Source organism: Pyrus communis, chromosome 2 (assembly GCF_041283825.1).
Source record: "Pyrus communis isolate YQ-2024b chromosome 2, ASM4128382v1, whole genome shotgun sequence".
Taxonomy (NCBI): Eukaryota; Viridiplantae; Streptophyta; class Magnoliopsida; order Rosales; family Rosaceae; genus Pyrus; species Pyrus communis.
Window position 1 is genome coordinate 28,910,164 of NC_142566.1, and position 13,881 is coordinate 28,924,044.

The 13,881-nt window shown below is 40.9% G+C and overlaps 4 protein-coding genes across 4 annotated transcripts; 3 read left to right on the forward strand and 1 right to left on the reverse strand.

The window, feature by feature from the left end:
- The first annotated feature begins 1,531 nt into the window (after positions 1-1,531).
- LOC137747402 (uncharacterized) lies at positions 1,532-4,212 on the forward strand. Its single transcript, XM_068487506.2, has 4 exons — positions 1,532-2,677; positions 3,176-3,246; positions 3,351-3,744; positions 3,843-4,212. The coding sequence occupies exons 1-4, from the start codon at positions 2,579-2,581 to the stop codon at positions 4,035-4,037; spliced, it is 759 nt and encodes a 252-aa protein (XP_068343607.2). The 5' UTR covers positions 1,532-2,578; the 3' UTR covers positions 4,038-4,212.
- Positions 4,213-5,154: 942 nt separating this feature from the next.
- On the reverse strand, positions 5,155-8,486 carry LOC137747403 (uncharacterized). Its single transcript, XM_068487508.2, has 3 exons — positions 8,170-8,486; positions 7,487-8,010; positions 5,155-6,315 (listed from the first exon to the last, which is right to left on the reverse strand). The coding sequence occupies exons 1-3, from the start codon at positions 8,264-8,266 to the stop codon at positions 5,341-5,343; spliced, it is 1,596 nt and encodes a 531-aa protein (XP_068343609.2). The 5' UTR covers positions 8,267-8,486; the 3' UTR covers positions 5,155-5,340.
- A 185-nt stretch (positions 8,487-8,671) lies between these two features.
- On the forward strand, positions 8,672-9,203 carry LOC137747404 (PMP3 family protein At4g30660). Its single transcript, XM_068487509.2, has 2 exons — positions 8,672-8,831; positions 8,939-9,203. Exons 1-2 carry the CDS (start codon positions 8,742-8,744, stop codon positions 9,080-9,082), a joined length of 234 nt encoding a protein of 77 aa, XP_068343610.1. The 5' UTR covers positions 8,672-8,741; the 3' UTR covers positions 9,083-9,203.
- Positions 9,204-11,169: 1,966 nt separating this feature from the next.
- Positions 11,170-12,707, forward strand: LOC137748219 (F-box protein SKIP1). Its single transcript, XM_068488332.2, has 2 exons — positions 11,170-11,591; positions 11,914-12,707. The coding sequence occupies exons 1-2, from the start codon at positions 11,230-11,232 to the stop codon at positions 12,485-12,487; spliced, it is 936 nt and encodes a 311-aa protein (XP_068344433.2). The 5' UTR covers positions 11,170-11,229; the 3' UTR covers positions 12,488-12,707.
- Positions 12,708-13,881: the final 1,174 nt, after the last annotated feature.

Below are 13,881 nucleotides of genomic sequence, written 5' to 3' on the forward strand. Positions count from 1 at the left end.
ATGTAAAGCCAAGAATCCAAAAGTCAAAGGATTCAACAACCATAAATACATACACTAGTGCATACTAAAAAAATCCCGAGGGAGAGGGAGAGAAAGGATACTTGGTCCGATGGTTTACTGGTGTTTCAAACTGCACACAAAATTGTAAAACAATGAGTCATCAGAGTCATAATTATAAATTGAATTCATCGTGCAAAAGAGCGTGTATTGAACAGAATGGAGATGTCAATTCTCAGTGGGTGGAGACTCTGAGGGGGCCGATGGCTTGACTGACTTGTTCAAATCCAAAACCCTATTTAAAAGTCATTAGCCACTGGCCAAGTAATGGTAAACCTTTCTTGAACGTTTTCGTCAAATTTCTCCGAACATCTTTGTATGTCCTACATATGATGTGATCGGATATTGTTATCAATTTTATACATGATAAGGAAGCGATTTCATATTCATATGGCTTGTTTGCCATAAAGAATATACTAATTAAACACTAACTAGAAGAAGCAAACACAAACACTGAGACAATTGACTTGACCTTTTGCCAATCCTAAAGTTAAACTACCATTCTTAATTCTAGTTCTGCCCTGTTTTCACGTTTTCATGGATTCTTACACATTTCAGTCGTTGCCATTAAAATACCCAGCTGCAAATTACTCAAAACACCCTCAGATTATACTATTGATAGAGAGAGAGAGAGAGAGAGAGAGTCAATGTGTAATGCCATGGCAGATGCCAGGCTGCCAGCACATGAAAAAGAAAGGAAACCAGCAGTACTCTACCACAATATTTACGTGCACCCCAGTGGTTACCACCTGCTTTGCGCTCCTCTGTGTTGCAATTAATTAATTAATTAATAGTAGTAAAGAAAAATTTGTTAGAGATTTTGGAATAACTCGGGAAACTTTGAGTTTAATTCGTATAAATTGAAATCAAACTCGCATCACTAAAACAGTATCATAGAACTCAAATTAATACATTCTAATTTTGAGAATAAAACTTGCATAAATGCCTTGTCTCATTCAAGAAAAAAACTTACCTAAATCGAGGATTTTATCGTGACAATAACCTAAATACATTATACCTTTGGACTTAGAACAACGACACAATACCATCTACGTTGCATGAAGTATTTTTCTTCAAATACATTAGATGGGATTTGAAATTTACCAAATAGTCCCACCTTCCATGAAATGCGCATCAACTTTTTTAAGGGACAAAATGGTAAATAGGGAGTTAGACTGGTATTGGATCCTTCTTTCAATTTCTTTGGTTCCATCACTGGAGCTATGAAGCATTCCATCATCAAATTGTAGTGGCTACTGGCTAGGGCAAGTAGGCAGGCTGGTGTGGATGGCATCTTTTCCATTTATGAATGACCTTAAAATTACCAATTTACCCTTCTACGTGAGAGTTGTGTGCCATTGGATAATCCCCTCCAATAGTATAAAGCCATTGATGAGTTGATTTTTTGGAAATTTAGTTGCTGGCATCAAGCCAAATCAGGGACTTGTTCTTCTTTTGTCTGCAAGTTTCTGTTGGGGTGAAAACAGGAAAAAGGAGGAGAGAGAGAGGTAGGTAGAGAGAGAAGCAAAGCATTCTTGGAATCAAAGAAAAACCAGAGGGGTGTTTTGGTAAATAGGGCAGCAATTGACCCCTATCTTCCAAAGCCTAAAAATAAGGTGCCACTACTGCCCCAATACCAACAACTGCAAACAGCCCATCAGAAAACAGCAGCAACTTCTATCTCTCATTTATCCCTTCTTTCTGCCCTTTTTAAAAATTTTCATCATCATCAAGCCCCAATCTTCAATGCCCACCTCTTTCTCTCTCTAAAAGCACCAATCTTTCTCTCTTTCTCTTTCTAAAGATTCAGTCTTTTCTTCTCTCTCTCTCATCCATCACAGAGAAAAACGCACCTTCAAAGAAGGAACATTGAAGTTACACGCACGCCCCTTCCCCCATCAAAAACAAAGAAGAGTCCACACCACACCACACCCACCTCTTCCCCTCTGTCTTTCTCTCTCTAGAAATTCTCTCTCTTCAATGGCCCAGCTGGACCAAAATTTATGTAGAAGAAAAACAAAATAGGAAAGAAGGGGAAAGAAGGAAAAGAAAGAGGAGATAGATGTCTTCTAATGTCCTCCAACCAAACCCACCTCACCTCACACAACTCTCTCTTTCTCTCTCTAGCCTCTCTCTCATCAACAAGCATGTTGCCAGAAATGCCCTTCTGCAACCCACCAAAAAATCTCCCCATCTTCATCACTGTCTTTCAAAACAACATTATTTTTCACCGAGTTATGTGGGCTCTTTTGGGGTTTTTGTTGTCTTGGTCAGAGTTTTCACAGAGAAAACAGGAAAGCAAGAAACTTCTCCTCCCTTCCCACCCCTCTCTTTCTCTCTCCTTTTATTTTCTTCCTTGTCCTTGTTGTTTCTTTTTCTCTCCCTACCCACTTTTATTATTTCCTCCCCAACTCTTTCTTCCTTTTTCATACCCATCTCCTCCTGCCCGTCTTTCTCTCTCTCCTCCCTGTAATTTTTGGTTTTTGGGTTTTGTGTTGTTTTACTTTCTCCCCGTGATCTGATGAAGAAGATGAAAGGGGTTGTTTCTGATCCTGTGGAGGACCAGAGGACCAGGTTCAAGCACCAGAGTCTCATGCAAGACTATGAGGAGCTGCAGAAGGTATAAATCTTTTCTGGGTATTTAAAAGATTTCAACTTTCTTTTGGGGGTTTCATTAGATCTGGTGTACGGTGTTCGTTTCTCTTGGGTTTTCTAGCTTTGGACTTTTTAGGGTTGTTTTGTATGTATGCCGGATTGATTTGAGCATGAAAGAAGAACAAAAAGATTGAATTTTGGGTCTCAATTTCGATGGGATTTAGAGAGAGAGAGAGAGAGATTGCTCAGCTAATTTTCAGGATTTTTTTTTAAAATTTTTTCCCAGTAGGTTTGTGTTCTCCTTGTGTTTTAGAGATTGCCATAGAAAAATTAGGAAAAGCAGGAATTTGAAATTTGTAGGTATATTTATGTTAATTTTTGTTTGGAAATTTGTTGCTTCTTTTGAGTTGTGACTGCCAGAAAAAAAGGAATTGGAAGCTTGTAAATGTGTTTAAATACTAATTTTTATGCTGATTCATAATAGAGCTTGACTAAACCAATTGAGGAATCATTTTTATTGCAGGATGCAGATGCTATGAAGAAGAAATTGCAGATGATGAAACAGAAAAAGTCTACGCTCGTAGCCGAAGTAAGGTATGACATCTGGTCCATACCATGTGCACTTGTGAGATAGCGTATATGTACACTGAAAGAGGAAAGATGACAACTTGGTAATTGTTTATCTTTCGACTTTGCAGGTTTTTGAGGAGAAGATACAAATACTTAATGGGGAATCAGTCGACAAACCCTCGACCAAAGCAAGATGTTGTGAAAACACACAATCCAGATACCCAACGCGTGACCTATCTGAAGGGAAAGAGTTCCAGTAAGAAGGAATCCGCATCGCGATACCCCCTTCCTTCATTAGACTTGAACAAAAAGGAAAAAGTTAAACATGGAATGGAAGACATCGTGCGGAAACCTCCTCCAAAATTTGACTTAAACCTTAATGCAAGGGCTCTTGGCGGAAAGGAAGCTACTTTGCGAACCCCCACTCCAAACTTTGACTTAAATCAGAAGGAAAGGGTTCAGAGCGGGAAGGACACGGCGAAGCGGAAGAGCACTCCTGTTTTTGACTTGAACCAGATTTCGGTAATCAAATAGTAAATGTTCCAAGTAATGTGCTTTTGAGTCTCGGTGCTACTTCTGTTCTGTGAGGTTTGATGTTCCTTTGTTTCATTTTGCAACAGAGGGAGGAGGAGGAATTTCAAGCGAATTATGAGCCAATGAGGATGGAGGAGCCTAACAAAACTTTACACAGAGGGGGAAATGACGAGCAGCACAATGACATGAAGCTGCTGGCTTGCAGGACTATCGGGAGTGGGTCAAACCGATCCGGGAAGAGGAAGATTACTTGGCAAGATCAGGTGGCTTTACGGGTGTGATTTTACTTTCTTTCTTAAAGAATTTACTGATCAAGATCGTATATCTTGTTGGGGTTGGAAATTACGGTTTAGTTACTGTGCTTCTTTGATTTTCTTCTTTGTAAAGTTGTTATAGTCTTACATATCGAGTGTATACAGTTGAAATGATGGAATCAATGGTTTAGGATTATTCAGATTTCGTTTTTGTTCATGAATGTTGCGAAAGTTTGCTTAGGATGCAGACAGAATTCGATTTTATTGCTTAGTTGAAATCATCGATGATCGATGTTTGGTGCGAAAGTACAGGTAACGCAAATTTTGTTCCGTTGCTTTCGTCTGGTTCTAAATCGTAAGCGGCCGGCTACGATAAATTTGTAAAGAAGAGGGGAAAACTTTGGGACCATCACGAGAGTTAGGTGTTTGGGAAGGTGATGGTGAAATGTTAATGCTTTTCCTAATGCTTCACCTTCAAGCAATGCTATGGACATGCGTGTTTAACTTTTAAGTTAGCTTTTGTCAAGTGCTAATGGGACTTGTGGAGTGCGTTGTCAATGGATGCTTTACAAACCCCTTTTTCACCTACTTTAAGACTTACTCACGCCTGGTGCGCCACTGTATCAACATCTTTAACTAATAGCGTAACGCTTAATTAGTGGCAAGGGAATTATAGCTCATGCGGTTACGAGTGTTTACTCTTATAACCAAAATTTTGTGTTTGTGCAATATTAGAAATGATTAACCGGTATGATCCTCCGTTGAGTCAAGTGAAGTCGGATTTTGAGGCTGCAAGTGTGTTTATTTATTTGAGCGACATTCTAATCTAAACGACGAGCATTGAGATTTAAATTTACGTGAGAGAGAGTACTTTTTTGGCCAACGAGGCTACGCCCAGATCTGCATATATAGAGTAAAAACAAACAGATCGTGATTCCCCTGGATTTCGATTTTCTGTCTTGTTTTGTTTGTTGGATTATATTTCTCCTTGTGATATACTCTGCCTAAAAAAATGTTCCACTTATAGTAAGTAGGTCCAACTCTCGTGTCTTCTTTTCCCTCCTTTGGGTTGTACGCGGTGAAGACGATTGTCTTCGTGTTTACGCACCTAAAATTTAAAAGTAATTTCCGAACCCTGTTCTACTTTTTCGGTACACTTCTAATGATTTATTCAATTCAAAAGCGAGAGAATAAAAAAAAAAAAAACGTGCAAAAGAGAAAAATGGTGTACAGAAAATAAACAACCCGAAACTTGAAATAAAAAGCAGGACATCAACAGATAAATCGCGCCCTGTCTCTGCTGCAACTTATTCATCATTGGGTATGCAGCTCATTTATCTGTGTCTGCAACAACAATTTCCGCACTGTTCTTTTCTTCTTTTGCCACAGCAGTGTTATGAATTCTCATTAGCTCGATCATGACGCCATTGAACTTCTCCTGTGCTTCTTTGGCCGCGTCAACATCTTCTGCATCCTTACTAGCCTCTACTGATGGTATGGCAGTGGGTGTTGGAATCTTCTGGTGCGCTTCTTTGGCCGCATCAGAATCTACTGCTTCGATACTAGCCTCTGATGATGCAATGGCAGTGGTTGTTGGAATCTTCTCCTGAGCTTCTTTGGCCGTATCAGTATCTTCTGCGTCCTTGCTAGCCTCCGATGATGCCATGAAACTTGCAATCGGAACATTATATTGTGTAAGTTCCTGACTCCTAGCAATGTGCTTCTTCCCACTTATATGAGACGACCACACCTTTGGATTATAGGCACCAATTTTACAACTTTCACACCAAAACTTAAATGTCTTCTGTTTCTTTACATCTTCTTTTCTCTCCACTCCTCCCACCATTTTAACCTCGTCCTTGTTCTTGAGAACCTCTCCACACTGGTCCTTCAGCATTGGCGGCTCCTCTTTTTCCTTTTTTGAAGTGCCTTGCTCCTGCATTTTCTGGTTGGAAACGTCACTGGTTTCATTATGGTCAAGCGATTTTCTAACTTGTTTGGCCCTCAATTCTGTGCTTCTGTTACCGTTGATCTTCTTAGGCTCAGAAAAGTTTGCAGCTTTCTTTGATGATTGTGCATTGCTGGAGCTCGGTTTCTGAGCTCTCAGTCTTGCTTCCTTGGCTTGGTGCTTCTTACCGTTAATGTGATGAATCAAGCCTTTCTCACTTGTTGCACTAACATGGCACAGGGCGCAGCTCCATTCCTCCTTGGGTTTCTTTTTCAACCCAAATGGGGGTAGCTCACTTGCACTCACTGTTGGTGGTGTTTTCCGCTTGACTCCGGAGAGATTTGGGTCAGGTTTCGCCTGCAACAAAGATACTTATACGGAGTACACTAACAAACAGTAGTTTTCAACCCAAATGAACTACAATAGACAACTTTTCGGTAATCTTAAGTAGAAACAACCAGTGACAAGAATGGGTTGTCTAAGAAATCTGCAAGATGTCAACCTTCAATTTTGAATGTTGTTGCACAACTCAGCCAATAAATGATTTTAATATCGATGCTTGTCTTACCATTATAACCTTGATTCAAAATAAATATTCAAGATGCTGAAATAATTGCAGAGGAATCTGTCTGTCCTAAGTACTTAGGTGAGTGTGGCATCTAGATACAATTATGTATAAGGACAATTTACCTAACACAAGGGACCGCCACATATGCATGGGTAGCCTTCTCCAAGTGAACCCACAAATGAAAAATCAACTTCCAATGATCACCACAGCCATTAATGTTAGATAATTCCATACGTTGATCAAACTGATGTCACTATAACAAAATGTCATAGTAAACCATCTTATTCACTGATCGAGGAAAAATTATCCACATAATGAATGACAATGATGCCCCGTTGGGACTGACTTTTAAAGTGCTGATCCACAAGCAAAAGGACCACCACATGCATAGGGAGCGAATTGATATAAACCTTTTAAGTCAATATTAGCAATGTAACATTGGTTATGGGCACAGCCACCTAGGCAATGCAGACGCTACTAGTAACAGACTCCGCAATGTAATTGTAAAACATGGCCCCAGAAGCCAAGATTTCTCAGGTTGAAGGAGTCGGAATTCTAGACAATCCAAAAAAAAGGGTGTCTCTTGGTTTGCAATTGACCACCAACCTCATCTTTTACCTTGGTTCTCACGGTCTAACCATGACTCTTAGGCCTCGTTTGGTGTCTATGATTGTATTCAATAACTCGCTAGACTAAATGTATGCTAATGAAAGAAATGGATGTAATGTTTTGAAGGTTGACATCAATTTCTTACTTCCTCGTACATAGAATCCAATGAGTTATCCAATTCAATCCGTGACACCAAGCGATGCCTTTGTCACCAGAAAATCATCCTAAAGCCCGAAAAATCTCCCACTCTAGCACAAAACAGAGCATTCCCACCACAAGTGCAGTAAACCATAAACAGAGCATAATTAAGTTAAAAAGCAATCAAATTTTAGAATGTAGAATGCGACTGACCAGTATGATCAACTTGTCCTTGTTATTGAGGTCTAAAGCAGGAGGAGGAGCCGGATGCGACTTGAAGCCATTGGTCAGAGGTTCCGGTTGCTGCCGCCACGTGAAACTATCGAATGTGGCGGGCGCATGAGAAGCCAAGAATCCGAACCGGTCATCATCGAAGGGGTGGCGGACTCTGTGGTCGAACCGCATCGCGCCGAACCGGTCCTCATCAAAACCGAGCCCTTCGCCAGTGGGTCTTCGCATGGCGATTTCCCGCTCGAGCATGAGCTCTCTCCTCACCTCCACTTCCAGAGCCCGCCGTCGCGCAATCTCGGACGCGATAATCTCCTCCCTGATCATCTCCTTCTCCAGCTGGCGCTCGATCATCTCGTCATAGACGGACCTCGGGTTCTGGGCCGGGTCCAGGTTCAATCTCATAGCCGGATTCCAGAAAATCGACGGCGGCGGGGTTCGTCGTGGCGCAAAATTCGGTTGTGTTGAAATCGTCGCCAGAGTCGAAGTAATAAGAGCAGCTGTTTGGCCTGTATAGAGAAGATTATAGAGCGAGAAAATTAACTGAATTGAATTTCTAGGAAGAAAAGAACTGAAATTCGAACTAAATTTACTTTCTTTTGGTTTTCTCGGCAGCCAAACGCGAGAAAAGAGAAAATTGCGAGAAGAGTAAGAAGGTAGAGATAGACCTCGGAATGCGGCTTGCTCGGAGGAGAAGTAGCTGACGGCGGAAGAAGGCGACGGCGGCGGCGGCCTCTCGTCCACCGATCGGAATTTGAACTCCATGGAATCAATAGAACGTTGCGCTTTGAAGTTTGAATTGGGAAAGTACTTGCAGTTAAAACAGCAAAATATACTCTCTCACTGGATTCTCGGGTACCTGAGAGAATGGCGAAATAGTGACGAAATGCTGGACGGGGATGGCGGGGCCCACGGAGGAGGAGGGGAGGAGAAGGACATGCGAAAAGCAGGTGGAGAGGTGTCGGTTTCGTGGGGCTGAGCACCAGCGGGAGTTTGTGCTCCTCTACTTCTGTTACTGTTCATTGATTGGGTTGGCTCTGTATTTCGGCCCATTACATGGACAAGCTCAAAACTGTGAAGTTGGGCTTTATCTATTTATATATGGCTGGCTCTGGCCCGAAAAAAAAGCCCAATACACTGGACGTCACCGTCACGATTCATCAACCATCTTATCTTTGTTTGCTTCTTCATTAAGACAAAAGCACTCTCTCTCTCTCTAGAAAATATCTGAAAAACAAAAATGCCGAGTCGCTGCGAGATCTTTTGCGAGATTCTGATCGCAATTTTGCTCCCTCCGCTGGGCGTTTGTCTTCGGCACGGCTGCTGCACCGTAAGACCCCTCTCTTTCTCCTCCGTCGTCTTCTTCTGGTGGCAGATTTGATCTTATTAATGGTGAAAAATTGAATTTTGGAATTGGATTGGCAATTACTTGTGCAGGTGGAGTTCTGCATATGCTTGCTGCTGACGCTGCTGGGGTACATTCCGGGAATCATCTACGCCCTCTACGCCATCGTCTTCATCAATCGCGACGACTACTTCGACGAGTACCGCCGCCCCCTCTACGCCTCCTCCTCGGATTAACGTGGTTCTTCATTTTTTTTTAAAAAATTTTGTTGGGTTCAGAACAAAATGGGATCTTGGATCTTTTGTTTGCTTGTTATGTTGATATTTTATGTTTTAATTAAATTGAATGATTTCTCCATGGTCGAGATCTGAATTGTATACTGCATGTGTTAGACTGATTGTTTGTTTTTGTTCGGCATCGGGAAATTAAGGGACTTTGCATGTTCGCGTGTACCCAATTTTATACTCAATTGCTTGCTTGATGCAGTGATGTAAATGGAAATAACTGAGTAGAGTTTTGCAGTGATGTAGAATTGCCGTGGGAGAACTCATCATGTTGTAAATTGTGGTAGAAACGGAATTTTCTAATATGCTCCGGAGTACGCTATACTTCCTTGATCGAGGATTTATTAATCAAGATCTACCAGATAGAAATTTCGTTGTATACACTACACCGGAGCATATTTGAATTTCGAGAAGGGTTTGATACTTCGAGTATGTGATTGTATTTTCGATACAACCCAATGAACATTTCCCTCCTTGTTTTCCCAAGCTAGGAGAAAAACTTCAGTACGAGCATATGATTACTTGGGCGTTTGCCTCCACACTCACACAAAGCGAGTATTTTGTCCCACAGCCACCACCCACCTCCCCTTTGATTTGTTCCCGGAGGTGATCCGTAGTGAAGTTTCTCTCCTCAGCTAGAGCCAACAAGGCCTTCTTTTAGTTTAAGGAGGCATGAGATGAAACTGTATCAACTGTTCCTCCTCTTGGTGGGAGGCGGGGAGCTGGAAAGGAATGTGGAAAAACTAATGAAAAGGATTTGAAAACTTTAAGTTTTAAAGAAAATAACAAGGTAAAGAGTAAAGTGAATAGTATCAAAATTGATTTTTTAGTGTAAAAATATGATTTTTCGTTAAAATGAACAGTACCGATAATTTTTCGTTAAAGCTCCCAAGGAATATTGCATTGCAACATAGACTTCATCTTAGCAAGCCTTTCATTCCTTCTCTAGTAATTTTGGTTATTTTCGGCTCGAATAATAACCTTATTAGGTATTTTGGTGGTATATTTTTGTGCATTTATAGTACTTAAGTCACTCAGTACTTCGAGTATGTGATTGTATTTTCGATACAACCCAATGAACATTTCCCTCCTTGTTTTCCCAAGCTAGGAGAAAACTTCAGTACGAGCATATGATTACTTGGGCGTTTGCCTCCACACTCACACAAAGCGAGTATTTTGTCCCACAGCCACCGCCCACCTCCCCTTTGATTTGTTCCCGGAGGTGAGCCGTAGTGAAGTTTCTCTCCTCAGCTAGAACCAACAAGGCCTTCTTTTAGTTTAAGGAGGCATGAGATGAAACTGCATCAACTGTTCGTCCTCTTGGTGGGAGGCGGGGAGCTGGAAAGGAAAATGGAAAAACTAATGAAAAGGGTTTGAAAACTTTAAGTTTTAAAGAAAATAACAAGGTAAATGGTAAAATGAATAGTACTAAAATTGATTTTTTAGTATAAAAATATGATTTTTCGTTAAAATAAACAGTTCCGATAACTTTTCGTTAAAGTTCTCGAGAAATATTGCATTGCAACATAGACTTCATCTTAGCAAGCCTTTCATTCCTTCTCTAGTAATTTTGGTTATTTTCGGCTCGAATAATAACCTTATTAGGTATTTTGGTGGTATATTTTTGTGCATTTATAGTACTTAAATTACTCAGTACTACGGTCTTGTAGTATACCTCTTTATTTGTAAGTGAAAAATCTTAAGTTCAAATCTTGAAGATGACGAATTCAATACCAAATTAAGTTGTTTATTGTGTAACTTAACCGAATTTTTCCACCTTTCTCTCCTCTTAATGTAAAATATATTGTTTTGCTCAAAAAAAATATCACGTAAAGAGATTTCGTGCATCTTGCTCAAACTTGAGTTAAAATTTGTCTACTTACATGATGAATCATCATGATGCATAACATCATCATGTACCGACAACTATTAACGGTTCAGATAAGCCGCTATTGGATAGGCAGACAAGAACGGACACGTGGCAAGTTTTGGAACAACCTTGCACGTAAAATGACCGATCTGCCCACATATCATAACTTTCCCATACGAAGCCTCAACCGAAAGAAACCGAACTCTCTCCTTTCGCGCAACCACTGAAAATGGACACAACCGACACCGGAGAAACTGTGACAGAGTTCGGCTCGGACTGGGCCGAGTTGACCCAGGAGTGCCTGATCAACATCCTGGGTCGGCTCACCCTGGAGCACCGATGGAGTGGGCCGATGCTGGTCTGCAAGCCGTGGCTGCAGGTGTGCAAGGATCCCTGCCTCAACTCAGCCTTCGACCTCGAGCCGCTGTTCGACCTCGAGCGGCCGTTCGAATCCGCACGGTGGTGGACTCCGGAGTTCGAGCGGCGGATCGATTCCATGCTCCGATCTGTCGTCCATTGGAGCGCCGGCTCGTTGAAACAGATTCGCACCAGGCACTGCTCCAACCAGTCTCTCTCGCACGTCGCTCAGAGGTATAACAGAATACGATTTGTTATGCTTAATTTTGAATGACAAAAAATGGGTTATCGTTGATTCGATGTTTTTGGCATAAAGTTTTGATCTTGATTTTTGTATGCTGAACTAAGGGTTTAGATTTGAGTTTTTGGTTCGTCAAAATTTGATCTTTGAGGTTTAGATTGTGATGGCACTAATACTACCTTAAACTGGTTAATAATGTTTTCGGATCTACAATTGGAAGTGTTTTTTGCCATATATAGCATTTTGAAGCATCATTTTTCCTTCCGTTTGAATGAGGAAGTAAGACATTGTAGTGATTGCAATGTAATGTTTTAGGTGCCCGAACCTCGAGGTTCTTTCGATCAAGAGCTGCCCGAATGTGACTGATTCGTCCATGGCTGATATAGCAGTTCGCTGCCCCATGATCAGGGAACTTGATATCAGCTATTGCCATGAAGTATCTCATGAGTCTCTGGTGTTGATTGGGAGGAACTGCCCGAATCTGAAAATCTTGAAGCGGAATATGATGAACTGGTTAGATACATCCGAATACGCTGGAGTTGTTCCAGATGAGTACTTAAAAAGTTGCCCTCAGGATGGAAATTCAGAAGCTGCTGCAATTGGCAAATCTATGCCAAATTTGGCGCACCTTGAACTTCGGTTCTCAAAGGTATCGGCTAAAGGGTTTACTTTGATATCTGTAGGATGTCCAAATCTTGAGTACTTGGATTTATTTGGGTGTGTGAACTTGACTAGCCGGGATATTGAGAACACAACATCCAATCTGAAGAATTTGAAGGAGATTAAAAAGCCAAACTTCTACATTCCACGGTCAGTCTTCCATTCGGAGAGGTATGGCCATTGGAGGTTGTATGACGAGCGATTTCAGACAGATGTTTTCAGAATCTAGTCTGTTAAGCTCGGAAATAAAATATGTATGACCGTGTCGTGTTGCTCTGATCAATTGTGGGAAAAGTATATTGTATATGCTGGTGTGTGGAGCTCTTTACAAAAGGTTCTGTACCTATTTCACTTCTACTTATCGAAAACCTTGTTCGGTAACGCCATTAAGTCAGATTGTATGGAGTTCATGTATAAACCATGTATTAATGCTTTACTCTTTGTATTTAGCATCATACTTTCATTGCATATACAAATCATGTTTCTGCTTTCGTTTAAACATCGCCATGCTCAATGCTCATATACAGATCAGTTAGCAGACAACTAAATAGATATTCTACCTAACGATTACATAAGAAGCAGGTTTGAGGAACGGGTTTAAACGCAGGCATTTAACAGCAAAAGTTTCATCGCAAAACTTCCACGATGATCGCGTCCGAAATAACGTTTGCAAAATTACCTCAAGCGATCAATACAGAGCAAAGATGATCAATCCAACAGCAACATGCCTGAACACTGCGGAGAGGAAGAAAGTGGGGGGTTTAGCTTGTACAGAGCTTGCCGCACCCTTGCTGGGACGGGTGCGGCAAAGGTTGGAGGCACCACCGTTGGCTGGCTTTGCTCTCTGGGAGAGCCTTAAAGGCTGAAATTCATGCATTCTTTGCTGGCCTTTTCTGCTTGATTTGTTCATCGTATCGTATACATCTGCAGAGCTCATAAAATTGATAAAATTAGTGAAAAAGAACGTAGGGATCGGTTATATTTCTCGATCTGTCGAGAGAATTTGTGAGCTCACCCTTAAGCTTAAGGTGATCATGCTGCTTCTTCAGAGGTGTGTAATCTCCGGTTTTAGGGTTGGAAGTGCTTTCACATGCAGAATGAACAACTAGACAGAGAATTAAAAAGGACCATCTTAGTAATTCTCTTCTCATCTTCTCTCAAATGTTAGGTTTTCTAATAACCTAATAATATAGTAACTAATTTTTCGAAGGTGGTTGATTAGGAAGAGTGACACACTTAAATAGACCTTTGTTGTTATCTGTTTAAGTGTAATTAGCACTAATCAAGCGTAAAGATAAAGAGAAATGTGAAGGAAAAAAAAATTAGGGTTTTCATGGCTGGTGGATAAAGATTCTTGTCAATCATATGTAAACACCAATTGGGCCGGGGGATTTGTGATTCGATGGTGGCTGTGATCGATCAAGTTGTGTTTCTAACGTAACTAGCTCTTAGTATAGTGATATAAATTTCTTTTTAATGTTGGAAGATGTTTAAGTTCGAATCTCTCATATAATGCCCAGTCATTGTCCACATAGGCGTCACATCATCAATTAATGAGACTTAACAGCCAGACTAACATATGTATGAGACTATCCCAAAATTAACACTTTAGGTATGACTCTG